This window comes from Amphichorda felina, assembly GCF_050947745.1.
Source record: "Amphichorda felina strain 45539 chromosome Unknown scaffold_3, whole genome shotgun sequence".
NCBI lineage: Eukaryota > Fungi > Ascomycota > Sordariomycetes > Hypocreales > Bionectriaceae > Amphichorda > Amphichorda felina.
The window spans coordinates 1,614,162-1,640,443 of NW_028145047.1; the positions used below are offsets into that span (position 1 = coordinate 1,614,162).

The window sequence follows — 26,282 nt, forward strand, 5'->3', positions numbered from 1 at the left end:
CTCAGTTGTGGGTTTTGGTTTATATGGCAGGCTTTATTGAGTACCTGATACCCATTGGCTTTATCAAATGTAGACAAATTGACGTGTTTGGTTAACTCGTGAATCCGATCTGTGAAAACGTATATGCTATGGGGGAAGAACCCCCAGTACGGGGCTCGAGCTATTCAACTAGACACGTCCCCATCCCTGCTACCCTCGTCACTCCCATCGTCTCTCCCTCTAATCTTCCTCTCGCCCCAGAACTTCTTCCTCCTCCTCATCATCATGTCCTCGCCCCTCCATCCCCTGCTCGGCACCACAGCCCGTAGGAACCCATCCACATGAACAGCACCCAGCACCTCGTCCTCGCTATCCACCTCGCTCGCCCCCGTACCGCCGCCAGCCACAGAGCCGTCGTCGGGCGTCATGCCCCCGTGGACGAGCTTCATGTGCCGCGCGAGGTTTGCCCGTCGGGTGAAGCCGTTGGTGGCGCGCGTACATGTGGGCACAGGGCAGAAGTACTGCTGGCCGGCGGAGGCGGAGCGCGATCGGGAGCGGGAGCGTGACAGCGAGGGGGAGGGCGAGGGGGAGCGGTGTGGCGAGGATGGGGCCTGGGAGGATTGGCGGGAGGCGATGCGGCGGTGGAGGAGGAGGGATGCTTCGTGGCCGTCGTCATCGGAGGAGGACAGGGGCTTCTCCGTGTCGGCGTCCGAGGCAGACAGCTGGATGGGTTCTGGGCGGTAGTCGACGGTGCGGACGCCCGTCCCCGCGGAGGCCGGGACTTCGTGCAGGCTCCGGATCGTCATGCCCTCGCCAAACAGGTCGGCGCATCGCCTGGCGGTTCGCGCGATGACGTCCGGCGAGAAGCCTGCCAGCGAGGCCGCGCCGATAACGTCGCTCCAGTCCCGGAGACCCCATACCTTGGCGCCTCTGCGCGTTGTCCCCTGACGGAACCATGCCTCGAAGTCGTCGTCTGGGCCGCCACTCTGGGTATCGGGTTCTGCCTCCTGCTTCACCGACTGCCCAGACTCATTATTGGCCGACTTGGGGTGCACGGGAAGACGTCGGTGGCCGTCGCGGGCGATACGGATGAGCATATCTTTGTGGGACTCGCCCTCAAGTGGTACTGGGGTCCTGCGAGGACGTCCCCGTCTGTTAGAATTAGACCGCTGCTCATCTCCCCCTTCTCTACGGGGACGGCCAGGGGGCCTCTTCTTCTTGGGCGTGCCCTGCTGGTTGGTATCTGACTCTTGGTCGTCGGCGGTGGACGAATCCGAGTCGTAGCCTCCTGAGCCGAGGGCGCGGGTCTGGTGGAGGATCCGTAGGGTAGCGTCCAGCTGGGAGATGATGTGCCGTGCTGAGGGCTCTAGGAGCTTGTAAGACAGCTGGTCGTCTGCTGAGGCGACAGGCTCGTAATCGTGCCCTTGGGACCCACGGGCTTTCGTCCGGGCGCCGGCACCAGGACCATAGTCATCCCCAGGGCCTTGGCTGTCTTGGCCCGACGGGGGGTTCGCAGAAGTAGCCCTGGATCCAGCTGGCGAAGACTCTAAGCCGGAAACCGAGGGTGGTCGACTGCCTTCGGCATCCTCGACCGAGGGACGAGCAGCATCCCATGTCCTCTTCCTCTTGCGGAATCTCTTGGTGGCCATGCGCAGTATCGTCGCGCTGAGCTCATCCTGGAGATCGGAGCTGGGCAACTTGGGCTCCTGCCTACGGAACGTGAATGGCTCGTCCTCATCCTCCCGTCTCGCCACCAGGTCTTGTGCGGGCAGTCGACCCTCTGCCAGCGGCCACGCCGTCCACAGCTTGGGGGGTGCCCAGGTGGTGTCCTGTCCAGCCCACTGCAAATGTGCGTCAGCGAAAATTCTACTCCATATGGGCGAGAAGTGGGGAGTCCTACCGTGTGGACCGTGAGATCCTGTGCTGTGGCGGGATCCCTCGCGCGCTTCTTCAGAGCAAACGTGTCGTAGAGATGGACGGCCAGGTCCTGGTCGCCCAGGCGCTTCATCGACTGCCACAGGGTCCTCTCCTCCTCTGTCAGGGCACGCCATGATGACTTGGGGCCGTGCCAGCGGTTGGGGCGGTTGTCGTGCAGGTCCTCGGACGCGATCGACGCGATCTCGTCGCTGTCGAGCTCTGCCCAGTTGGCGGTTGGGGGGGGTTGGGTTTGTGCCTCCATGGCCTTTACAGGCTGATTGCCACTGGGGACAATTATTCAGTCTCAAAAGTGTCGCTCATGACAGAAGTTACCGCGAGGTACGTAGGTGGAAGTTGAGGCGTCGCATCGATAATATCGGCGGGCAAGATGCAATGGCGGTGATGAAAAGTTTAGCTTCTTATTGAACCTAGGTACTGTCACTTTCATAACCAGCACGCACACATAAAGGCACTCACTCAAAACTTCAAGCAATGAGACATAAGGCACACAGTTATTATCGCGCTCCAAAATCAATTCCATTACGCCGTCTAAGGTAAGCATGATATTTGCGTCTCCGACGCATGATTACACACATTAACTAACATAGATCCCAATTTACGCCTTCTTTCCCTTTTTCTTCTCCTTCTCCAGCCTTCTCCTCTTGGCCCTCAGCTTCTCGTCCTCGGCGCTCTTCTTGTTGTTGGTGTACTGCATCTGCTCAAACAGCTTCCTCTTCTTCTTGCTCAGCATGCCCTTGGCGCGCTCCATGTCCTCGGCCTCCTCGCGCGACTTCTTGGCCAGCGCCTTGCGCGCGTCCTCCTTGGTCTTGGTCTTCTTGTCGACTGCGTTGGCCTTCACGGCACCGCCCGCGAGCTCGGCCTCTAGTTCAGCCTGGCGTTCTGCGGCCTCATCCTCTGAGCCCTCTTCCTCCTCATCCTCATCTTCACCCTCATCCTCGGAGAAGCCACCAAAGTCTTCGTCGCCGCTCTCATCCTCATCATCGGAGGCAGCAATATCCATACCCTCGGCAGTAACTCCCTCGTCATCGTCGTCATCGCCGGCCTCCAGAGCCTCCTTCTCGGGCTCTTGCTCCTCCAGCGGGATCGTGGGGTCATAAGCACCCTGGACATTCCGGACGAAGGGGCTGAGATGGGGAGGCAGAGACGCGCCGGGGGCATAGAGATGGGGCTCCTTCAGCTCGCCATCGTTGACGCTGTCCCAGACCCACTGGGGCTGGACGTAGACTCGACCCGGCACGCGGCGATTGGCTGCCAGCTTCTGCGATGTCTGGTTGTCCTCACCATTCTCCTCCGTCTCCATGGCTGCCTGAATAGGAGGCCGATCCACGATCTGGTGGGTAATGGCCGGGTCCAGCTCGTTTGTGGTATAGGCGCCATCTCCAAGGACAGCATCCCAACCCACGCGCTTGCAGCCGAAAGACTTCAGGAGAAACTCAAGCGGTTGCCGAGGAGTCTCGCGAGAAAGGTAGAAGGTAAAGTTGGAGAAGAGGGAGCCGTGGGAGGTACCACTGGCGGAGGGCTGCGGCAGCACGTCACCGCCACTGGCCGTAGGCTCGAACTTGTCGATCTCACCAGACGCCTCCTCCTCGGCAGCAGGAGCGTCAGCAGCAGCATCTTGGTCGTCGGCACCATTAGCATCGCCAGTGTCAATCTGCTTCAGCACCTTGTTCACAGCGGCCTGGACCTTGGGGTCCGGCTTGTGGGCCGTAGCCTCCAGCTGCTTCTGCTCATTGGCACCAGACAGAGTCAGTCCCTCAAGGGTGAAGGCGCCTAGCTCGGCGGCGTTCTCGTCCTTCAATTGATCGAACTTGGGAGGGTACTTGATACCAATGGACGTGTAGAGCTTGAAATTGACAAAGCCGAGCAGGGTCATGTAAAACTCGACAAAGGTGCCCATGATCCTGAAGTCGACGTCGCCCACAATGCGCTGGTTGAACTTGTAGGGCACCAGCCAGAGGACATCCTCGCCCTTGATGTTGGCCTGGTAGTAGATACCCTTGATGGACAGGAATGACTTGGTCAGGCTCTTCGACATGATGAGATAGTGCTGGAACTCCAGGCAGAGTCGCTCGCACCGGGCAATCATCTTGGCCGGCACAGAAGACGTGGACGGGAGGTTGGCGAAGAGGAACAACATGGACAAGCAGTCGTCCAGATCACGCAGCGCATCGACAAAGGTAGGATAGCGCTCGCGAATTACGTGGTCGAGAGTGTATCGAGGCTTGCCAGTCTGGTCCGGCCTGGAGGCATTCTTCTCGAGGCGGGCGGCATCGGTGACATTGCCCTTGCCCAATGCCCTCGAGATCTTCTTCTCGAGCGCCTTCTGGTCGCGGAACTTCTGAAGCAGAGGCTCATGGAGGAGATACTGGATGTCTTTGGCGTAGTAGAAGGTGGTCGAGTTGGTGGAGGACTTAGAGACCTTCTTCTTGCTTCGGGGCTCGCGCGGGTAGATGCCCTTCCAGATGCATAGCTTGCGGAAGTCGGGAAGGCTGATCTGAAGTTTGCGGATGGCCTGGTTACGGGTAACGTAATTCTTAGCCGCGCCGGCCTGGCCTCTCTTCTTAATTCGAGGCATTGTCGATGTGAGATTGTGCAAAAAGTCGTGTCTTTGCGTCTCAGTGCAAGGCGGCGGGGCATCGCAAAGAGCAGAAAATCGACAACTTTTTTTTTGAGCCTCGAACTTTCTTGCCGGCTCTGACCGCCCGCGCCTTGCTCCCGTTGGGGCTTAGCGCGCTGCCCCAGAGGGTCCTCCCCTCTCACCGCCCGGCGAGCCACTAAACTTGCACGCTGCAGCGCTGCAGCGCCGCGATCCCTTGGCCTCCAGGCGGTTTAGCGCATCCCGCAATCCGCCAGGTGGCTTCCATTCGTGGCCATCTGAAGCTCTGGACCAGCGACTTGGACGACAAGGACCACGTCCCCTCGACCTCATCAGACCGACGGGGCACACGGCCTGCGATGCCATGCCCACGACAATGACACTGCGAGGCAAACCTGGCATCTATGCTGGCGCAGCCTTGTTGCGACTCGTCCTCTTCGTCGCCTTCCCCGGCCTGCCAGACCTGCTGACAGGTCGCGTTGAGATCTCGACCCCCGTGACGAGCTTCAAGCGACGTAAGGCAACCAAGCACACAAACATGGACCCCGAGGATGGCAGGCTAACTCCATATCGCTTCAGTACAGGAAGGATTGTTCCTTTACAACCATAATGTGTCGCCTTACGACGGTGGTGTTTACCACCAGGCGCCCCTACTCCTCCCACTCTTCTCCCTGCTTCCCGATGTGAAGACGTGGCCCATCTTCACGGCGTTGCTATATATACTGGTCGATCTTCTCAGCGCCGATGCCCTGGCTAAGATTGCTGAGTCTGGGGAGGCGGGCAACTCGAGGCTCTTTGCTTCGCCGCGGAGAGCCAAGAGGACATGCAGCCTGGTCGTCGCGGCCTCGTATGGTTTACTTCCAGTGTGCCGAGGCTGGAAATTCACCACTAACGCTTCTATAGGTTCCTCTTCAACCCGTTGACTATTGCAAGCTGCGTGGGGCGAACGACGAGCGTGTTCAGCAACTGCGCCATCCTATACGCCGTCAGCAAGGCCATCTACGGTTCTCCCTTCAACGCCATGGTCGCCCTGTCGTTCGCGTCGTACTTGTCCATGTACCCCCTCCTTCTGCTGCCGCCCATCATCCTCCTCGCCTACGACCGCCAATCGCCGAAGCGCCGGGTAGACTCGTGCATCAGGTTCGCCGCCGCCAATGGCCTCGTCGTGGCCGGCGTCCTGGCCGCCCTGCTGGGCATGTCCTTTGCCCTCACAGACAACTCGTGGGAGTTCCTCGGCCGCACCTACGGCATCCAGCTCACCCTCACGGACCTCACCCCCAACGTCGGCCTGTGGTGGTACTTCTTCATCGAGATGTTTGATTCGTTCCGGGCCTTCTTCCTCGGCGTCTTCTGGCTGCACCTGGCGTCGTACGTCGGCGGCCTGTCCATCCGGCTGCGAACCCAGCCCCTCGCCGTTATCGCGGTGCTGCTGGGCATCTTCTCCATCTTCAAGCCCTACGCGTCCGTTGCCGACACGAGCCTGTTCCTGGCCATGCTGCCCCTATACCGGCACGTCTTCCCCCTCATGCGCTACACGTTCGTGGCCTCCGCCACGCTCCTGTATGCGACGTTCCTCGGCCCCGCCTTCTACCACCTCTGGATCTACGCGGGCAGCGGCAACGCCAACTTCTTCTACGCCATCACGCTGGTGTGGAGTCTGGGCCAGAGCCTGATGGTCTCGGACCTCACTTTTGCCGTCCTCCGGGACGAGTGGGAGGTGGAGAGGCCAGAGATGATTGGCAAGGAAGTCAAACAAATGTAGATACTGTCAACAGACAGAGCATTGGGAAAGGGGAGGCATGGGAAATCGAAAATGAACCCAAAAAAGAGGATATCTACTTGAGTGCACCATGAGATAAATGTGTTCATTGGATCAGGCGTGTCATTAGGATTGCGGACAAGGGTTCGCAATATATCTTGTTGTACAATATGTTACACGAGGCATCAATCCACCTCGGAGTCAGTCTCAACCAGACGTCCCGAAGTCGAGTTGCCCCCCATCCCCTGATGCTGCGCCACCGGCTGCACCCGTGGCCCAAGAGCGCTATCCAGCATGAAGCCCAGATCGCCAAACTGGCTCAGCTTGGATCCGCCGCGCATGGCCCTCCACGCCTGGATCCGGGCGCCGAACGGCTGCATGGCCTTGTAGAAGTAGAGCCCGTACCCGACAGCGGCGCCGGTGACCATGACGCTCATGGCCAGCATGAGCGCTCTCCGGTCGAGACCCTTTGTGCCCTCCTCTGCCCGGTGGCGTAGCTCTGTTGCGTAGTGCTCTCCCATACCGGGGGCGTTGAGAATGGCCGAGTCCAAGGTACGGGCGCCAAGGCTCAGTATCGAGGCGTTTTCGGGGGACGACACAGGTAGGGGCCCGGGGCCTTCGAGGCATGTAGATTTCATCTTGCTGACGTACTCGGATAACTGTGGCGCATGTTGGTTCATCCAGTCTCGGATAAAGGACCTCGGTACGGGTGCGTCGCGCATGATGGCCAGATACCCAAAGGCCAGGCAGTCTAGCGAGGAGATAGACGGCCGCAGAAGCCATAGATCATTAGACTCAGTCGGCAAGAGGCCATCCAGGACGGACAGGCAGTCCTCTGCCAGGCCAAACAGCCGGATTGCGGCAGCCTGCTCCGGGGTCATCTCCTCCCGGACCGTCTTCTTCGTCCCCACGGGCAGATGCCGCCTGAAGGTCTCGGGGAGGGAGTCCCGTCCGGTGGAGAGATGGAGCCCGCCGTTGGGGTCGAAGTCGACGTCGATCTCCGCCAGGCCAAGATGCTCCACGCGCTTGATGGCCTCATGGCGGATCAGGGGCGGGAGGGTCCATGTGAGCGGGAAGGGCAGCAGCTTGCTGTAGGCGGGCCTGGTGGTGGCGGCCCAGTTTGCGGCTGAGACGTAGAGGGATAGGTCCAGAAGAGGGGCGGCGTGCGCCGAGAGGAATGCACTGTATGCGAATCCATCGGCCCTTTGCGATGCGGTGAGGCCGTCATCTAGATCCTGGCATAGCGAGTTGGATGTGAGGTAGTTCACGATTTGCCGGAAACCGCTTGTCCAGACACCATCGTGGTTTAGAGCCGGTAGGCAATCTGAGACAGTTAGAGTATGTTGCTTGGATACGAGAGTGAGTAGTAAGTAGTATGGGGGGCCGACTTACTGGCTGGACTGACTGAGGGATCGCTGCTGTATGTGAGGCGCCAGGATGAAGGCGGAGCCGACTTGTGCAGATATGTGATTATGGCGAGACACTCAGGATCGATAGACGGCAGGCCAAAAGCCGGTCCCCAAGTGTAAAGTTCCAACATGATTTAAAGTCCCCGCTCAGTCCCGCGGATTCTCATGTTTGATGATGTCCTTGTGTGGTTTGGCGATGGTCTTTCTCGGCTCCACCAGAGGCTGGCGGCGCTTGACCTGTGCCTGTCGTTGAGTCGCGAAACCACGTGACCGACCGCATCAGGCGACCTCAGTCCCCAAGACTTCACTCATGTTGGTAACATAGCAAATGGACCTTCCACCATTCTGCCTCTTTAATTCTTGAATCTGCAAGAAGCACACTGTAGTTGAAACAACAGTTAAAAGGCTCTTGATATCAGCCTGCCATATACCCTCGCCTGCCACCTGCAATCAGAGGACGGCCTACAGAAATGTTCGGCATACACCCAGGTTATGATGGGACATTTCGAGACGGTGATGCCGTCCACTATCGCTTCGGTGGCACTGACAAACTTGGACAATGATGATAATATGGAGGAGTAAGGCATGAGCCATCGTGAACTTCAAGGGATTCGCTCATTAGACGCCATCGAGGCATGCCGAATCCCTCTGCGTCGACCCCACTCAGAGCGGCGGCATCATAACGTGCGTATTCGTACCGCATGTGCGTAGGAATGTCGGCATTGTCCTCGGCGGCTCCAGGGCAAAGATGAGGTCATGATGTATGACCTACCTAACTCGACCAACACCGCCTTGGCTCCCAGGCACCGTCTCAGGATGAGTCTGAGGATCTCCGGCCTTGATTCGACGTTTGATGTCGCCCCTCCGAGGTGGCCGGCCGTAGCCCGTGGCGCCATTGGGGCCACGCTCGGAATCTCGGGAGCCAGAGGGAACAGAGCAAATTGACATCACATTTCATCCACGCTCCGGGCGCCGCGCATGCCGTGCGGAACCAAACAATGACACTTTTTTTTTTTGGTCGCCACAGACAGGGACGTGACCCCAACCAGACGAGGTGAAGAAAGAGTGAGGCAGTGACAGTGCACAAACATATCGGGATTCGGGAACCCCGCGAAAGGGGTAGGTACACGTACGAGTACTACGAGTATTACTCCAAAACATCTCCGTAACGGATTTAGCGGGTGGCCCGTTGGTTTCAAGACATGTCGAAGGTTGAAACAGAAAATTGTTCGCCTCCCCCTTTACCCCTTCGCCACCTCAGCGGATATTTCCGGCCACGTGCCCGTCAGTCACTAGCTAGGTACGCGGGGCGGACCCTCCCACATCTCAATTGAGATCCTCACTCTTGCGTTTGGGGGGTGGGAATGGGGGGCGCGAATGGGGGTCGCCTTGGAGGGGCGGGCAATTTCCAGAAGACACACACACACACACCCTCCAGCGGGTACAGCGCAGCGAGGGCAGGGACTATCAGATGAATTTTTTTTCCTTCTCTCTCATTGCAGCAGATCACCGGAGGCAGGAAAAAGGGGCCACGAGATAATTCGGCATGAGGGAAGAAAATTGCTATGGGGGTTAAGAACTTAGGATTGTCAAAGACGTCATGGTGCCTCAGTAGTCATGAAATTTCCCCTTGGACCCCGGGGGGTTCCAGACCCTGACAAGGCCGTGCCCCCGTTGCACCGAACTGACAACCTCGAATTTCGGCCACCATAATATGGCCAAAAATGCCAATGCCATCGGGCAGACAGTCGAGATTTTCCGTCCCGGCCCGCCAATGCGGCCGCTGTACATTTTACACTCGTACGAGTTACATCGTGGTAATTCAACCCACAACTCCCCTCTGGAACCTCGGAGCGCTTGGGCGCGCCTGGGCGCGTGACGGCGAAGGGGTCATCCCTGGTCATTGCAACTGCGTCTGCAATGCTGCATCTCCATTGCGTCTTCGTATTCTTGTCGAGTACTACACAGTACTGTGTGGCATGTAGTATCCGTTCTAGGGCACGAGAATGTTATTAGTATGCATGTAGGATCTGGGCTTTTTGACGAGACGCAAGAGCGGGTCACGCGGTCGCAGATATGAGACGAGCAGGTTTTGCATTGAGGGGCCCTCAAGCACGGCGATGATCCTCATTCATGCTGCAGGACAATAATGTTGGTTGTAGTTGTAAGAATTAAGTCATTCCCATTCGTACCCGTTCCGTCTATGTAGAGGTAGGAGAAGTAGAGGCAAAGCTGCGTCTTTGAAAATTCCGAGAGCAATATCATTCATGATGTGTGTTGTGTGTGTGTGTGTGTGTGTATCTTTCCCAGTCATGACCCAGGTCGTTAAAACGAGTTTGTCCCAAAAAAAACAAAAACAAAAATGCAAATGCGTTTCCTTCTCGTCGAGGGCATTGTAGCGAGCGCCTCTAGAAGTACAAGATTTGATGCTCCACACAAAATTCCCAAATTCCATAATGCGTTAAGACTCGGATGACCGGATTAATATAGTAGTACAGCGCAGCATTGCAGCTTGGCGCAATTTCGAAAATAAAGACCATTGAGGGGCAGAATAAGAGAGAGAGGTAGAGGGAGAGGGAGAGAGAGAGGGTGGTGGTGAACCATGTCCGGCGCTTCGTTTTCGAGCCAGCGAAGATGAACCGGGGGAGAGTGGCCCATTATGCGACCCAGGGCTGTGGGCGGGTGCAGTTGTAAATGAGCCAAACCCGGTGAGGACAGGGTAGGTGATTCGCTGCCTGGTCGAAATGGGCGGATCGATGCAAATAGGTAGTAGTGGTAATAGTTGGGGGTGCGCGCACGTCGAGCTGTCCCGTTTCCCGGCCTGCGGTGGCATCGGCCAACAGCCCGCGTCCAACTTAGCTCACACAACCATGGCTGTTCCCTGTCCGGCATGAGTGCTGTGCGGCGCTTTCAGCAGCTGCCGGACAGATGGCTGGTCGCTGACGTGCATATGCGGCAATCATACGTTCGCGAAGCCAAGGCTGAGGTGGGCAGGCAAGCGCTGTGGGATGTTGCAGAGTGGTGGCCATGGTGTTCGTGTGGTATGGCGGGGGGGCGTTACGTGGTGAAAGCGCGATTCCGATGAAAGGTGCGACCAGTTGACGGGCAGTGACCGAGACTCGTCGTTCCAGGGGCAACGAAGCCGTGTTCCCTTCTAACCTCGCTTGGGGAGAGGAGGCAGAGGCCGACTGGGCGGCGGCCCAGGGCAGGGAGGGAGCTGAGAAGGTCGCTGGGCAGGCATGGCTGTGGTTGGAGATGCTGTCGAGTGCGAACTGCTTTGATGATCGAACCGAAGAGTACTCGGTTGCTGTTGTTGGTTGGATGGTGTGAGACGATGAGGGGCAGCTGTGACTAGGAGTCGTAGGCGATGGTTGTTGGGTTGATATAGGTTGGCGTTGTTGTTGATAGTGGTGCTTTAGCTAGCAAGGTTTGGTTCGAGGCTGCCTAGCGAGGTGCAAGTGCGAAAGCTTGATCGACGAAGAATACGGTTAAGGTATTATGGCTCCAAGGCAGAATTACCGCCAGGCATACCGGGGGAGAAGGCAGACACTTTATACATGGTACATTCCAGGCGACCGGAGCCCCGGCACATGGAGGCACGGAGGCGTGAGCCTGGTGAGAGCGGCACGCCCAGGACTAGTCCAGGACGAATACCGAGCAGGGGCCTGGGGGCGTGACCTCTGACGGAGGTATTCGCTTCGCGGTTTCGCACCACCAGCCCACACGAGACACAATTTCGCGGTTCTGTGGTGACGCAGCCACTGTTCGCCAAGCGGCCGCCAAGCCCAGCAGCCACGCCAAGACTCCACGCCAGCCAAGCCAGCTCGCCCAGCCCAGGCGGTGGGCCTGGCGCGGGAAATTGAAACAGGGTCAGGGGGTGGCAATCCTTGCACTCGGTTGCACTGTGCTGAGACTGCCAGTCTGAGCCAGTCTCAGGCTCTGGCTCTCCATCTCAGCAGTGAGCACTGAGCACTGAACACTGAGCAGTTTGAGGGGATCAACCATCAGGGCTGATCAGCACGTTCATCACAACATGTGGTGACCCCTGTCAGACACCCACACCGTCCACAAGGCATCATCATGCCATGATTGCCATCAGCGCCTGGTCGGGGTTCACTGCCACTGGGCTGAAATGCATCGCAAACCACTTACGAGTAGTACGAGTATTCGTACGCATGTAGTCATGTACTTGGACACATCTCGACCACGGCCGAATTAGAGATATTAACCCATATCAATATGTCTGTATTAGCCAGGCACTCACCACCCACCCACCAGCTTGCTCGTGGCGAGGGGCAGCTTGGCCGGTGACCGTTGTGAAGTCAATCCGGATATCAACGCCAGTCCAAACTTACATATAATACTGTATTAGTATTCGTATTATACTCCGCACATACTATTAGTAGTAGTATCTGGGTTTACCGCCACCCCCAGTAAACTGGCGTCAACGTCAGTGGAATGGAACGTGGAACGGATCAGGCGTAGCTACTCCGTAGTACGGATAGGTATTGCATGATAAGCGCTGGGGTCACGCAAATGCCTACCACGGCACGATATTTTTGGTGGATGCTAGCACCTAGTAGTATAACCCGACGGAACCGTCGGGAAGGCATCGGAGTGAGAGAAAAAAAAACCTGAGACGTCGTGGGAGTATTCGTAATAATATCGTGGTGCTTGTTGGGAAATAGGACAAATTGGACAATGCGATGGAGGATCCACTCCGGCGAACATTCGAAGCCTTGTGGAAGACGATGCGCCCCTCCTCCCCAACACGTCGTTGATTGCCAGTGGAGCCCTTTGAGGCCAGCTTTGCAATCAATTTTATTTTGCCAAGGAGACCAAAATTGTCATTGACACTCGGCAGCCCCATATCGTCGGCGTCGTCGGCGTCGTCGGCCGCCTGCCGGGACCCCGACACCAGCAAACTCGCTGCCTGCCTTGCGCCCTTGTCTGTTGTGAGTCTGTGCTGTGACTCGCGAGATCCCCCAGAACCGGCGACAACGGGAACAACAGAACGCCCCATTCGCTGCAGAGCAACCCAGCACCTGGGTCGAGGGTCACCCACTGGTCACCTGCCAGTGCCCAAGATGCGAGCGACCCCTTGTCAGGCTGAGGCCCGGCCTTGGCGTGAAATTAACAATCCCAGACCCGGAGTGGAAATTAGGTCGACAATGTGAAGCCAGAGGCCCACGGGACCCATATGGGGAAGACTTGTTGTTGAGTCTTCACTCTTCACCGCCTGACTGCTTGCCGATCCGAAAAAGACCAGAGGAACAATTTGCGCTCGGCCACCCATTGGCTGCTTGTCTGATAACAGCGTGTCTGAAGTTTGATTTTGCTCATCAGTTTGACAGCCAAGCACTCCAACACCCAAACAACCCAAACACCCTGCGCCGATCCAGAACGTCCAAGCGTCAGCTAACTCTCTCGGTCTCACCCTCAATGGCCATCTTCACAAAGACCCTGTTGTCACGCTGGACATCATGAAACCAACCATGGTGATCCTGGGATGGTCCCCGTCGTCATCGGTTACATGCATGATGAGGCTCTCATGACAGATGCAACCTCTGGGCGCTCCGCAACCTCCACCGTCGTGTTTGAGATCGGCTCAATCCTGCGCCAGCGCCAGATCACGATGGCCCCTTCCGGGATCTCATGTCGTCTTCAGTTGGCGAGTTGCGCTGCAAATACCACTACGAAATTCTACGACCAGTACTCCGTACTGCATACGTTATGGTACGTACGTACGAATACATGCCCCTCACCCTCACTCAGCCTTGTCGTTGCAGCCGTAAATAGGTACAGTGTGTGATACTATGTAGGTTCTCGGCGAGACGCGCCTGGCCTCATGCAGGCCAGTGTAAGGTCGATTTAGACAACCAGACAGTGCTAATAACTGTCCGGACATGCAAGCGAGTGCTCCTTGCTGTCCTGCTGATCATACTTCGTACATGCTGTTGCATCTGCATCTCGTTGAGCGAGGACCAGGTCCTCCGAGCACCCCTTCGGTCCAATGTATCCGGCTCATGCGTCCACGGTTGCTCAGCTGGTGGTGGCTTTAACTACGGCGGGCGGTTGTACAGCAAATATTCGTACTGCGCCCAATCAATCGCTTTTGTTGTGGTACCTGGCTTCCTGGGTCCCGAGGATAGAGTAAATACTTTGTCCATCCTTCAAACCCCAGCCAACGCGTGGCTCACCGAGCTCAGGACACGTCGCTTGGTCGCCCACCGCTCCTTTGCTCGCTCGTCTTGGGGGGGGCCAACGGGATGAGCCCACACGGCGGCCGTCAGCACGGACGCGCTCGGCATCAGAAAAAAAATTGAGTCGCAATTAAACTCTTTACGAACCGGGGATCGTGAAAACTGGGCCACCATGTCGTATGAAATCATAAGGGTCCTTCATCAGCTCGTCCCGTCGCCGAATCTCCACACGAAAATCGCAGTTTGATTTTCCCACCCCCTTTTCTCCATAAAATTTTGCCCATCGTCACTGGACCTTTTTGCGCCTCGGCTTTTTTTTCTTTTTCTTTTTGCGAGGATGGACATCCAAATTCCTGGATGGGGAACTCCTTTCGACCACCGTGTTTGGTTGGGTGGTCAGCAGACGATAATCTGTACTTGCTCCTAGGTTTCGGACTTGGAACATACCATTGTTGACAAATGATCTCTTTGGCTTAGGTATCCGTAAATCCGTCAGCGCGGAAGTTGGGTGACTCACCTTCATCCCCCGCAATCTTCCTGCCCAACTTGCGGCCTTGTCGTCATGATTGTGATAATACCCCTCGTTGGCAACATGGTCGGTGGCAGAGCGTTTAGGGGTCTCGCCAGAGGTCTTGACGATTCCGGTGTCGGCTCAATGGCGGTGACAAGTTGACAACAAAGAACCAACACTCAAGTAACAGTCGGTATCCATGATCATCTGAGGCAAATCGATGCCTGCCAATCGCAATGGGTACGCTGCCTGCTCGACTTACACCGCAAGTCGAAACAGTTGAACAACGCTCTCAAACTCGGTAGTACTGCTCCGTACTCCGTACTGTCGGCTGAGTTGCTGGTCTGGAATTGAATCGTCACGCCATCTTACGCCCAACTTGATAACACTGAGGCGCCCGAAGCCTCACTGTTGCTTGTTCCTGCATGTCTCGAAGTCACTGCGCCTCCTCGACCCCTTCTTCAGCCGCTTTGAGGGGCTGGCAACTTCCGTAATAAGCAGTCGATAGGTGGTTCTAGTTACGATATGGTGGTGATCCAGACCCGAAATACGTAGTACTTACGTAGGTACGGAGTACGTGTGCACTGTAAGACCACACCAATGTGCCCACGCTCGTGGTTCATGGGTACCGATCACCTGGGTCGATATGACAGGCTCGTGATGATTCGCTTTCGAGGCCATTTTGTTCTTTGTTTCAAGTTTTTTGCCACTGGTATTGATAGCTTGGCGAACCACATGGATGAACAAAGCTCCCATCCACTGGAAGGTCAGTAGCAGGTATTAACCGCTGGCCCCCTTCTCCTGCGCGGTGCAAGCTCTCCGCACCATCTTCCGCAACGCCCGAGACATCCCCAGGTGGCCCAAAGTGAGACTCACAGTGCTGATCTTGACAAACCCAACATGCCAGTGCTGGTTGCGTCCCGTCCACGCGAACCGCATTGGCATCCTTGCGCCGTAATAATAATTAACCGGCAGTATTCGGCGCTCTCAGCGCGTCGCGTAGTGCGGCAAAGAGGAGCTGGACTGTTGCACTTACATTCAATCCTGGCGCAAAAAGCTGTCATCTGATCCCCATCCTTGTCCCGGCGTTGTGGCATGCATGTCGCCGTATCGCCAGGTTAAGAACAGGCGCCCGTCGAGCTTGGCTGCCTACGGAAGCTGTGTGTTGTACAAAGTACGCCCTATGCGGACTGTTGCGTCGAATTGGCTATTACCGAGCTTGCATTGCTTACTTCCACAACAGCACAAACATAGTACATGCCTATCCACACTGCCTCGTCCTTGTTTAGTACAGACGACGGGGCTAGGCTTGGAGTGTACATACGCATGGGCGACCGAGCAAATGATGCCATTGGCAAGCATGTCGATCACATAATTCTTTGCTTCTTCCTTGCTGTGCTGCGAGATGGCACGCTCAAGATTGGGACATGTCGTTGGAGCTGGCAGAGCGTTGATGCGGGTGCTGGGGTTGGTTGCGTGCCATGGTGCTATAGCATTGACGAAGGTGCGATGCCCAGCGATGCCCAGCCACTTGCCCGGTTTTGCTCCATGTTGACCTAGTGAGAGCTCAGATGACGTTCAACATGCCTCATTAACACCAGAGTGTCAATGGGTGTGGGCATCGCTCCTGCTCTAACATCCGGGCTCAAGACATGGAAACGGCCATCCGGTCACCAAATCCATCCACTTGCCTTATTAACTTGGATACTGTGGTAATACGAGTATCTTAGGTAATACTGACCGGCTTCCCATATGTGTTCGTACATGGCGGTACATACAAATCCCATGATTGAAAGAACTTGTGGTAGCATTGCCAAGTTGCCAAGTCCCCAGCCTGCTGCACTGATGTCCCTAAGCCACAGGGCCACAGCGAGACTCGATCCCCACGTGGGAAAACAGGGGCCGATTGAACGGGCGTTTCCAGTGGCCCCGCCCCTGGCGATCGCCTCAAGGACGCCACAGGAGCTCAGGTACTGAGTTATTGGGGTCGAGACGTCGTCATGGATGTCACACCGAAACTTGAGCAATCAGAGTCAATCCGCCAATAGCCCCCCGTGCCCAACACAGGAAACTTGGAACGTGGCGAAATACTTGATTTGAATGTACATACATAGATAATAGTACCTATTAGATGACATCCCCTATGTATCTCCTGAGAGCCATTAGTGCTGACACTCATGAGTTCAGGTTGGGTTGGAGTATGACTATTACTACCTGCGTGAAGCGAGCGGACGTTCACCGGCTGTGCACCGTGCGAGCATAGCTTGATAACCAAATGCGGAGTCACCTACATAATACATCCTCGTGCTTTAAGCGAGAAACCCGGTGAATGACTTGTCGCCCAGGGCGAGCTCGGCTGTAATCGCGGGGAAACGGTGAAGGTAAGATGCGATGCATGCACGCATATTCCCCTGTTCGCCTTGTTGGGGGACACGGAACTGGGTCACGAGTCTGCATGCAAGAGCTTTCGTGTAACTGGTCGGGGACAAGGTCAACCCGAACGGTTGGGTTTCATGCACTATGCGTATTACATGATCACATACATAGTACTATGTATTACCACATCGTTGCTGGGAGCCTGGAGCTCATACATGCAGAATGAGGACGGCGCATGAAATGGGGTATGCCATGTGACTGCTTCTGGAGGATGGAGCTGCAGAATGCCGTTCCGTGTCTGCAGGTTGCTGTGTAACCTGATCTGGTGCCACTGGTACGTACTTTGATCGTGATTAAACACCTTCCAGGAGTGAACCGAATCAGTTTGTTGTTTGTTTTCCCAGCCATCACCTCTTCAGCTTTGACGCCCCCAGTGTTCAGCGTGACATTAGCCCCTCACCGAGGGAGTGATCTGATGACGACCGTCCGTAAATGCACCTGCCGAGGTACCCGGTCCAGACACGAGAGATCGTGCACCATTCGTCATGGACTGACAGGCTATCGGCATGATACTTGAAGGGTGAGACAAGCCGACCGTCAGGCTGCGCGAATAGCGGGAGATACGCCTTATCTTTCGGAGCATTAGACCGAAGTACTAATAATACCACAACCATGGGAACCCGACTTTGCCGGGATCCAGGAATCTGCTCTCATAATCAACCCATGCGACCTAAGTCGAGATGTGAGAGCCAAGATCCATATGACCGGTTTCATGGACCCAAAGACTACTACTGCCCCCCACGCCGTATCGCATGATGGGTCTGTTCTGGGAAATCGCTCCGCGAGTATCCGTACCCTGAGTTCATACTCGTACTGCCGGTTTCTGATCTGCCGATTATGTTCACGGTACCATCCCTTCAGACGTGATGCGAAAGTAACTGCTTGCCGCCTGCAGCCATCCGGGACAGTTGGTCCGTTCAATCGCCCGACATTTGTCAGAAAGTCCAGGGGTGGGCTGAAGGGCTCTCCATGATTGTTGCACATAGTCGCTATACATGCTTTGAATGGTGACACTTTCAAGGAATATCCTCTCCCACAGGTATCTGTGTTGAGGTGATCCAGTTCTCCATGCTGGCTTGGCCGCTAGGCTGGCCTGAAGCAGCTTTGCCCGCAGCCAGAAGGCTGCGATGGTCCTTCTTGCGGACTACCAAGCACAGAACCCGCCCATAAATGGCAAATCCATCGTAGGAAACGTCCATGGCAAGCTTCTTCTTGTCGTCCTCACCATCATCGCCACCGTCGGAGCTGTCGGATCCCGCGAAACGCGTTGGTGGGGGCTGTTCTGTATCAGAATCAACTTCAATCGCTGAGGCTGTTTCATCATCTGACGACTCGAAGTCGTCATCGCCATCGTTTCTGTTCCCGTGACGACCGGATCTGCGCTTCCCACCAACTGGAGCTGCTGGAATATCGGCAAGCCGACCGTCTTTTTCGCCACTCTCTTCTTCTCGGAGTACAGGAACGCTCTCGGTTGCATCCACATCAACAGGGTTCTCGTTTGTCTCCCCCGTGAGTTTGTTGGTGTTTGAATGTATCTTTTGTGGCGCGCTTTCGTGAAAGTGCTTGTTTTTTGCGAGGATCGAATGCCGGGTATTGGTTTCGGTGAGGAATATCGAGACCTCAAAGTCGTCTGCACAACACATGAGTACCTGCATTACCTAAGGTAGACCCAAAGATACACACCTTCAACGACAGTATCTTTGATTCCCTTCCTCCTGTTTGATGACTTCTTCCTGGTCCGCTCCCTCTCTTCACGCAACTTCGGTAGCACCCATGGGCGCACGCTTTCGATGACTCGGGGCAGGATCGGGTTGCGCGGGTTCAGCAGCCATGAGTGCACTAGGGCTGGGTTTTCCAGATAGATCCGGCACTCCAGGACGGAATATTTCGATATTCGAAGGTATCGGCGTACGGGCGCCATTATCAGTCGTAGATGTTGTACTATGTAGCTAGGGAGACCGTGAATTGGGGGAGACGAGTGATGTAACTGCCCCACGCTGGGGCACTCAGCCTTGCAGTTAGACCCTCTCACGCGGCCCATCGCGTTCGACCCAGAATCGCCCTGCCCAATCGAATACGGCCTCAAATTTGACCTCCAGGCGAGGCTCACAATTGCATGTCGACAGCATTCCCGTCTGGCATGGTCCTCGCTCGACAATGTCCAAGTCGTGGAAGTCGACTTTGAAGCTGCCGACTTCATCGTTCCCGTGAGTTTCGCCCCCAGCTCGCGCAGAGTGCTCTCTGCTAACAGTTGGGACGCAGCGCCCGACCCAACCCCAAGTTCCAGCAACAGTATCTACGGCAATGCACCGACGACCTGTATGCCTGGCAATCGACGAACCGACCAGCCGATGGCCCGTTTGTCCTCCACGATGGCCCACCATACGCCAATGGGCCGCTGCACATTGGCCACGCCATAAACAAAATCCTCAAGGACATCATCGTGCGCAACCAAGTTCAGCGCGGCCACCGCATCGTCTACCGTCCAGGATGGGACTGCCATGGCTTGCCGATCGAAATGAAGGCCCTTGGTGTTGGAAATGGAAAGGGGATGAGTCCAGTCAAGATTCGGGACCAGGCCAAGCGCCTCGCCTCCAGGACCGTCACGGAGCAGATGAAGGGCTTTCGATCCTTCGGCGTCATGTCGGACTGGGAGAACAAGTGGACGACAATGGATGCCGGCTATGAGTCAAAGCAGCTCCGTGTGTTCCAGAAGCTCGTCCGTCATGGCCTGATATACCGCAAGCACAAACCTGTGTACTGGTCGACGTCAACGCGAACTGCGCTGGCCGAAGCGGAGCTAGAGTACAAGGACGATCATGCCTCGCACGCTGCATACATCAGATACCCGATTGTGTCCAACTGGAGCTCTATTCCAGGCTTAGATAAACTTGAAGGGCCACTATATGCCGCCATTTGGACTACAACCCCTTGGACTCTCCCCGCAAACAAGGCAATTGCAGTTCACAACGACTTGTTGTACTCAGTGCTCCAGGTCGAAGGTTACGGCATTCTTGTTACTAACAGCCGTGTCGAGGCAGTTCAAGATTTTCTCCCGGACGCCAAAATATTTGTTAAGGATGTTCCAGGCTCGGCCTTGAGCGGCCTTGAATACCGTAACAGGTTGCAGGGCCATTCTTCTCCGGCTCAACCTATCATCCATGCCGATTTCGTGACAGCCGATTCTGGAACAGGCCTGGTTCACGTTGCCCCGGGCCATGGCCAGGACGACTATGAAGCGTGCTCCAGGCTTGGGATCGATGCATTTGCCCCCATCAACGACGATGGGCATTTCACCAGCGAGGCTTTCCCAGAGGATCCAGAGAGGCTCACATCGGCTCCATCCATTCTCAATGGAGGCAGCCAGGCCGTCTTGGACATTATTTCTGGAGATGTACTCGGTACACACACCATCTACCACAAATACCCGTATGACTGGCGAACAAAACAGCCTGTCGTGACGAGGGCGACAGCTCAGTGGTTCGCCGACGTTGGCCACATCAAGGACGATGCGCTTGAGGCGCTAAAGAGCGTTCGCTTCGTTCCTGAAAGCGGCCGGAATCGCCTGGAGAACTTTATCAAGGGCAGAAGCGAATGGTGCATCTCGCGACAACGGTCCTGGGGCGTTCCGATTCCTGCGCTCTTTGATGAAGGCGGGAATGCAATCATGACAGACGAGTCCATCGAGCACATCATTTCGGTCATGCAGCAGCGGACATCGCAGGCTTGGTTCTCGGACGACCCCGAGGACCCAGCGTGGATCCCGTCGTCATGGCAGGGCAAATATCGCCGGGGTACCGACACCATGGACGTATGGTTTGACAGTGGAAGCAGCTGGACCGAAACTCCGGAACCGGCAGATGTGTATCTCGAAGGCAGCGACCAGCATCGGGGCTGGTTCCAATCGTCTATTTTGACCTACGTAGGTGTACAGAAAGCAGACGGCAAGACGGGCACGGAGATCAAGTCCCCCTTCAAGACTCTGATTACGCACGGCTTCTCCCTCGACGACCAAGGAAAGAAGATGTCCAAGTCCCTGGGCAACACTGTCGCCCCTATACAGGTCATGGATGGCGCTCTACTACCCCCCGTTAAAGGAAGGGGCAAGGGGCCACCGAAAGCAGATGCCCTCGGACCAGACGCATTGAGGCTCTGGGTAGCCATGTCGGATTTTACGAGAGACATTCAGATCGGGCCCTCTGTGCTCCAACCAGTTCACAGCTCGCTGGTCAAGTACAGGACTATTCTCAAGATGCTTGTCGGATCACTACATGAGTCCAGCCGCCAGGCTCCTCTCACAAAGCTGGACCAAATAGCGCTGATGCAGCTGTTTGATACCATGAATCAGGTCGATGAAGCGTACAGCAACTACGAGTTTCACCGTGGTGTCCAGATCATCAACCGGTGGATCGCCAATGATCTTTCCTCTTTCTACCTGGAGTCTCTCAAAGACAGGCTCTACTGTGGAGATGGCGGTGGCATAATTGAGCCCATATTTGTAGGAATGCTGCGTATGCTCACGCCCATTACTCCGATGCTGGTGGAGGAAGCCTGGGCCCACCGCCCGCGATGGATGGTGGAAGATAGGTACGTGTAAACCACTTTCGATCCGAGTTATATGTTACTCGTTCGTTAACCCGAGCTTGCAGTTCCTCGGAGCATCCAGCCCGGCAAGCCTACGACGCACTCCTGATGCCCGTTGATCGATTTACGGTTGATGAAGCAACGGTGCGAGAAGACTGGGCCATCCTCTCTGTCATCCGCAGTGCAGTGCAGCATGCGCTGGAGTCTGCGCGGACAGAGAAACTTGTCGGGAGCTCCCTCCAGTGCTCTATTGCCATCAATGTGCAAGAAAGCCACCCCAAAGTCTCCAATTGCCTGTCACGATACCAGGACGAGCTAGAGGACATGTTTGTCGTCTCGTCGGTGGCAGTAAACCAGGCAGTGGCGGAGGAACCCAGCTGGTCAGTCGAGGAGGCTTTTTCCCAAGACAACTGGTCAGGCACGGTGACCATCTTGCCACCCGCTGATCACAAATGCTCCCGGTGCTGGAAGTACGTTGCAGCAGAGGAGGGTGGGTTGTGTAAACGGTGCGATGAGGTTGTCGCTGCGTTGGGCGAGTCTGGCGCCAGTGCTGTATAAAACTTGTACAACATGTGGGATAAATCTGTAGGAATAATAGATAGAATAGAGAAGAAGAGCCATTTAGACATGATGATCATTTTTCCTCTCGTTTGCATTGATCCCAGTTGGGGCGGGAGAAGCGAGGACGAAGCTAGAATCGCTGTCAGGGTAAAAGGTACATGAGTCCTGCAGGCGCCGCCATGTTATGCCAGGTACTAGTACCTATAACAGCTCGGCCTCTAGCTGCCTTAGCCACCAACAATGGAAGCTCCCAGGAATGACGACAGAAGTAGGCGCCACGGTGATGCGTGCAAGCTGCAAGCTGCATATGTCAACGAACAGGCACTAACCACTAACTCAGATGGCCTCCTGACCGAACGGATACAGTGCAGGCAGCGTGGCACGCACCACTGCTGAGAGTCCTTGATGCCTCCGACAGCAAAGTTTCGGCCTAATCTATGATCCACGCGTCCATCTCCCACCGCCTCATTTCCTTCCCCCCCCCCTAGTACGAAGTAATATCCCCCACGGTTCGTCCGCAGACAAAGATGCAGCTTTCCTCATCGCGACGAGGTCGATAGAACATGTGACGGCTGCGCGCAATGGCCGACGACCACCATGGCACCCGACCTGCACCGGTGACCCCAGACGGCCGACAAACGAGGGACTACGAGACCGAGACCGGCGAGTCAAGCACCGTAGGGAGCCTTCGCGATCTACCCTTACACGATGCCACCCCGTCAACCGGCCGAAGAACCAACCCCTCCTCGAACGGTGGCCCGAGCCTAGATTCGAGCCCGGCAGCTGCCCAGACACACGGGAGAGTTCGCAGGCGGGATCGGATCCGGTCGGCTGGGGGCTTCCTGCTACATGATGCCGTCGCCAGTGATAGGGATCAGGGCACCCGGCGTCGTACGAGGAGCCTACTCCAGCATAAGGGCAAAGGGCTGCCTCAAACCCCAGAAAACCCGTCCTCGAGCCCGGCCAGGCAATCTTCAACCCAAAAAGGCTCAGTGGCCTCCTCCGAGGGGGGCATAGCGTCACCCGCGATACCGGCCAACAAGGGACGCCAGACAGCTACTCCCGATGGCCATCCCCCCAAGGCGGAGGCCAATCCATCACCGGCGACCCAGAGTCCGCCGAGTCTAGACGTCGACTCGGCTCAGATTGTGAATATGGCACTGAATCTCAGCGAATCTCGCCGCCTCGCATCTCGCCGTACCATTCCTCGATCGAATCCCCCCCGCCTGGTGCCACTGCCAGACTCTGCGTCTGGGAGTAATCTGAAACAACACTTCCAGCAGCAGCGCAAAACTTCCCGTACTGGGTCCCCTCGGCCAAACCAAGCTCCATCTCCAAGAATACCGTCGGGCTTCAAGGCTAATAGCCCACTGCAGTCTGGGTTTGACTCGGGACAAGATGCGCACTTCCGCTATCACTTCTCGCCATTAACGCTTGCCAGAGCGCAAAAGGCCAAGGAGCATCTGGAGCTCATGGCCGAGTACAGAAGACTCCTTGAGGCTCTGCCTCCGCTCAAACCTAGTCATGATGGGCAGCCAGCTGGTAGTCCCCCCAGTTCGCCAGGCCCCGTCCCCAAGAGCCACCAGCTGGTGCTTGGGCGACCTTACAACCCCCTGCAATATGTTAGAAACCGGAAAGTCAGGTCGCGAGAGAGGAAAGTCATCGACGGCGAGCAGCAGGGCTTTAGCGATGTGGAAGCTGTACGAGACTGGGTAAACAGAATCCGTCAGCGGAACTTTGTGATCGACAAAAACGAGCCCAGCATTGCGTTCGCAATGCCAAACTTCCCAGGTGCTGATGACCCTGAAGGCCAAGCATCCCCGGAGCCTGCCTCCAAACAGGCTCTTCGTGCGCGACGCCCCAGGGTTGACTGGTTCATCGATCCTTGCGACATGATTGCCGATGCATATTGGTTAGAGCAGGATCACCACAAACAGCTCATCGAGGACCGTCTTTGGCGCAAGATATTTCCTGCTCTTCCCATATCCTCCCGCCCTGTGTCGCGCCAGGTCGAGGAAACAGACCCCGGACACGCACTATTGGTAACAAAGACAGCTGAGGAGCAGGAAACACATGGCATGCATGACATGAGACTTGTACATACAGAAGATGGTACTCAAGGGAGAGCGCGGGAGCGTGCAAGGCAGAAGCTTCACGGCATGAAGGGCTTCCACCACCGGCACAGCAGCTCATTGCATGGCACCCCCAACTTCCAAAGACTGAGAAGAGAATCCCTATCGGATGCCTCGGGCAGCGAAGGTGATCTGAAAGAGTTGAAAGCCGACAGCAAGCGAAGAATTCGTCGCCGCGAAACTATTACTAGCGATGCCAACGACCTACTAAAGAAGCAGATGATGAACATTGTGGCTCAGGAAGCAAGGGAGAAAGAGCTTGCCAATGTTCCTGAGACCGAAGCTGAGCATCACGAACCCGACAATGTCATGTCACCAGAGAGGACTTCAACAGCCAACACCCCTAGCCAATCCCACAGCAGGAAAACTTCTGTTGCTGATTTCAGCGATCCTGAAACACGGCTCAACCATAGCAGAAGCCGGTTGGGATCCCCGACGCCATATTATCGCCGTGGTCGCCCTAGTCTGGAGGTACCTGAGGATCCCAGGCGCGGATCTATCGCTGAGATTTACCAATCCGTGCCAAGCTCACCCAAGCCAGAAGACGGTAAAGATTACCCATTTCCCGCCCAGACCGGCGTCAACATGTCTGTAACCTCGAGTCGCTCCGGATCGCCCACACGAAACCCATTGTCCAAAGTCAAACGCAAACTACGAGAAAAGAGTCGTGACCGAGAATCCCAGTCGGATCTAGACAATGATACAGGACAGCAAGCTTCGATCCGCGAGCAGCCATCTCTGCCAGAGGAAAATACCCTCCGGCCCACCGACGAAGGCCACAAAACGCATCGTCGAACAAGCAGCATGCGCTCACGAGGAGATGATCAATTCGCCAGCCTACGGGGTTTGTTTAGAAGCCCCCGTATCGACACGGTCCTCCGAGGCAGCGTGTCAAAGCTGGGAGATATTATCTGGAGAAAGGATGCCAGCGACGATTCGTCGGATGATTCGTCGTCAGAGTCTGATGTTGATGTTAGCCGAGGCCGGAGTAGACCATCTACCTCTCTGTCAGGGCAGGAATCCAGGCAACTTCAAGATGAAGGCCAAAAAGGTGCCAAGCACTTTTATGATGCGATGCCTCAATTCCATCATGTTGGCGACCCACGGAGCAGTTCATCGACCGGCCAGAAGTTGGGCCCTCCCGGCATCCCGCGATCTCAGAGCAGACAATCAGCAAGATGGGAGCAACTAAAGCCTCCTCGTATCGACATATCCAGTGCTTCTCCCACACCTTCTCCCTCGGGCGTGATCCCAGTCAGGCCTGGGGAGTCGGACGTGTCTGACACTGAGTCGAACCAAAATAGCGTTGCTGAAGGTACCAAGGCAGCGGACCAACGGCTCAGTGCGGTTCTCAAACCTCATATTCCGGGCCAAACGGGTCGGTCACCCAGCCGGCAATGGTCCATCACGGACCGCAGTCCATTTCCTGAGCGTGCTCAGCTTTCCAAGCGTGAGATTGCCCGTATGAGAGCATTGATTCTCAGCTCTGGAGTCAAGGCCATGGAGATCAACAGGCGGGCAAACGAGATGTGCAGACCGCTCTCCAAGTCCAGTCTCGAGCAAGCCAGGACGAAGGACCCGCGCGGCAAATCCAGGAGCGTATCCTGGGCTGATATTGCCAAGCTGACTCCCAACCAAAAGGAGCTACACGAACAGCAGGTTCCCGCCTGCGACACATACCCGCTCGCGTCCCGCGCCCTCGGCATAGCCATCCAGACCTCGGGCCAGCGATGGCAGGCGTCGGCCGACCGCTTCACCAGCAAGACCTCGCCGGAGCTGCAGAGGCGCATCTGGACGATCCGCTCGCATATCACCGACGACCTCTCGGAGATGGCACGCAGTGCGGCCGACGAGGCGGACGAGACCAACAGGGAGCTCGCCCTGGACCAACCGCTCAGGATCAAGCATGTCATTGACGTGATAGAGAAGCTGCTGCGCAAGCGCCGGAGGAGGTTCCGCTGGCTGAGACGGGGCCTGTGGCTGGCTGTCGAGTGGGTGCTCGTGGGCTTTATGTGGTACGTGTGGTTCGTGGTCATGATACTGCGGGTCGTCCTGGGCCTCGGGAAGGGTGTCTGGGGTGGTGTGCGGTGGTTACTGTGGCTTTAAGGGCAGGGCGGAGTGAGACGGGTGGAAAGGCCATCTTCCATCTATACCGATTACTACGTATACTACTA

General features: G+C 56.3%; 7 protein-coding genes across 7 annotated transcripts; 3 read left to right on the plus strand and 4 right to left on the minus strand.

The window, feature by feature from the left end:
* Positions 1 to 164: 164 nt before the first annotated feature.
* On the minus strand, positions 165 to 2,158 carry ACO1O0_003203 (uncharacterized protein; the record flags this gene model as incomplete). Its single annotated transcript, XM_083192658.1, has 2 exons — positions 165 to 1,820; positions 1,880 to 2,158. The coding sequence occupies 2 exons, from the start codon at positions 2,156 to 2,158 to the stop codon at positions 165 to 167; spliced, it is 1,935 nt and encodes a 644-aa protein (XP_083051715.1).
* A 354-nt stretch (positions 2,159 to 2,512) lies between these two features.
* On the minus strand, positions 2,513 to 4,492 carry NOP7 (mRNA-binding ribosome synthesis protein NOP7; the record flags this gene model as incomplete). Its single annotated transcript, XM_083192659.1, has 1 exon — positions 2,513 to 4,492. The coding sequence occupies one exon, from the start codon at positions 4,490 to 4,492 to the stop codon at positions 2,513 to 2,515; it is 1,980 nt and encodes a 659-aa protein (XP_083051716.1).
* Positions 4,493 to 4,889: 397 nt separating this feature from the next.
* ACO1O0_003205 (GPI-anchor transamidase subunit GAB1) lies at positions 4,890 to 6,275 on the plus strand (the record flags this gene model as incomplete). Its single annotated transcript, XM_083192660.1, has 3 exons — positions 4,890 to 5,028; positions 5,093 to 5,360; positions 5,417 to 6,275. The coding sequence occupies 3 exons, from the start codon at positions 4,890 to 4,892 to the stop codon at positions 6,273 to 6,275; spliced, it is 1,266 nt and encodes a 421-aa protein (XP_083051717.1).
* Positions 6,276 to 6,457: 182 nt separating this feature from the next.
* Positions 6,458 to 7,812, minus strand: ACO1O0_003206 (SAM complex subunit SAM37; the record flags this gene model as incomplete). The annotated part of the gene is made up of 2 exons (XM_083192661.1): positions 6,458 to 7,596; positions 7,665 to 7,812. 2 exons carry the CDS (start codon positions 7,810 to 7,812, stop codon positions 6,458 to 6,460), a joined length of 1,287 nt encoding a protein of 428 aa, XP_083051718.1.
* A 10,035-nt stretch (positions 7,813 to 17,847) lies between these two features.
* Positions 17,848 to 18,752, minus strand: ACO1O0_003207 (uncharacterized protein; the record flags this gene model as incomplete). The annotated part of the gene is made up of 2 exons (XM_083192662.1): positions 17,848 to 18,461; positions 18,515 to 18,752. 2 exons carry the CDS (start codon positions 18,750 to 18,752, stop codon positions 17,848 to 17,850), a joined length of 852 nt encoding a protein of 283 aa, XP_083051719.1.
* Positions 18,753 to 18,988: 236 nt separating this feature from the next.
* Positions 18,989 to 21,973, plus strand: ISM1 (isoleucine--tRNA ligase ISM1; the record flags this gene model as incomplete). Its single annotated transcript, XM_083192663.1, has 3 exons — positions 18,989 to 19,038; positions 19,094 to 21,418; positions 21,481 to 21,973. 3 exons carry the CDS (start codon positions 18,989 to 18,991, stop codon positions 21,971 to 21,973), a joined length of 2,868 nt encoding a protein of 955 aa, XP_083051720.1.
* Positions 21,974 to 22,216: 243 nt separating this feature from the next.
* Positions 22,217 to 26,214, plus strand: ACO1O0_003209 (uncharacterized protein; the record flags this gene model as incomplete). The annotated part of the gene is made up of 2 exons (XM_083192664.1): positions 22,217 to 22,244; positions 22,604 to 26,214. 2 exons carry the CDS (start codon positions 22,217 to 22,219, stop codon positions 26,212 to 26,214), a joined length of 3,639 nt encoding a protein of 1,212 aa, XP_083051721.1.
* Between the last annotated feature and the right edge of the window lie 68 nt (positions 26,215 to 26,282).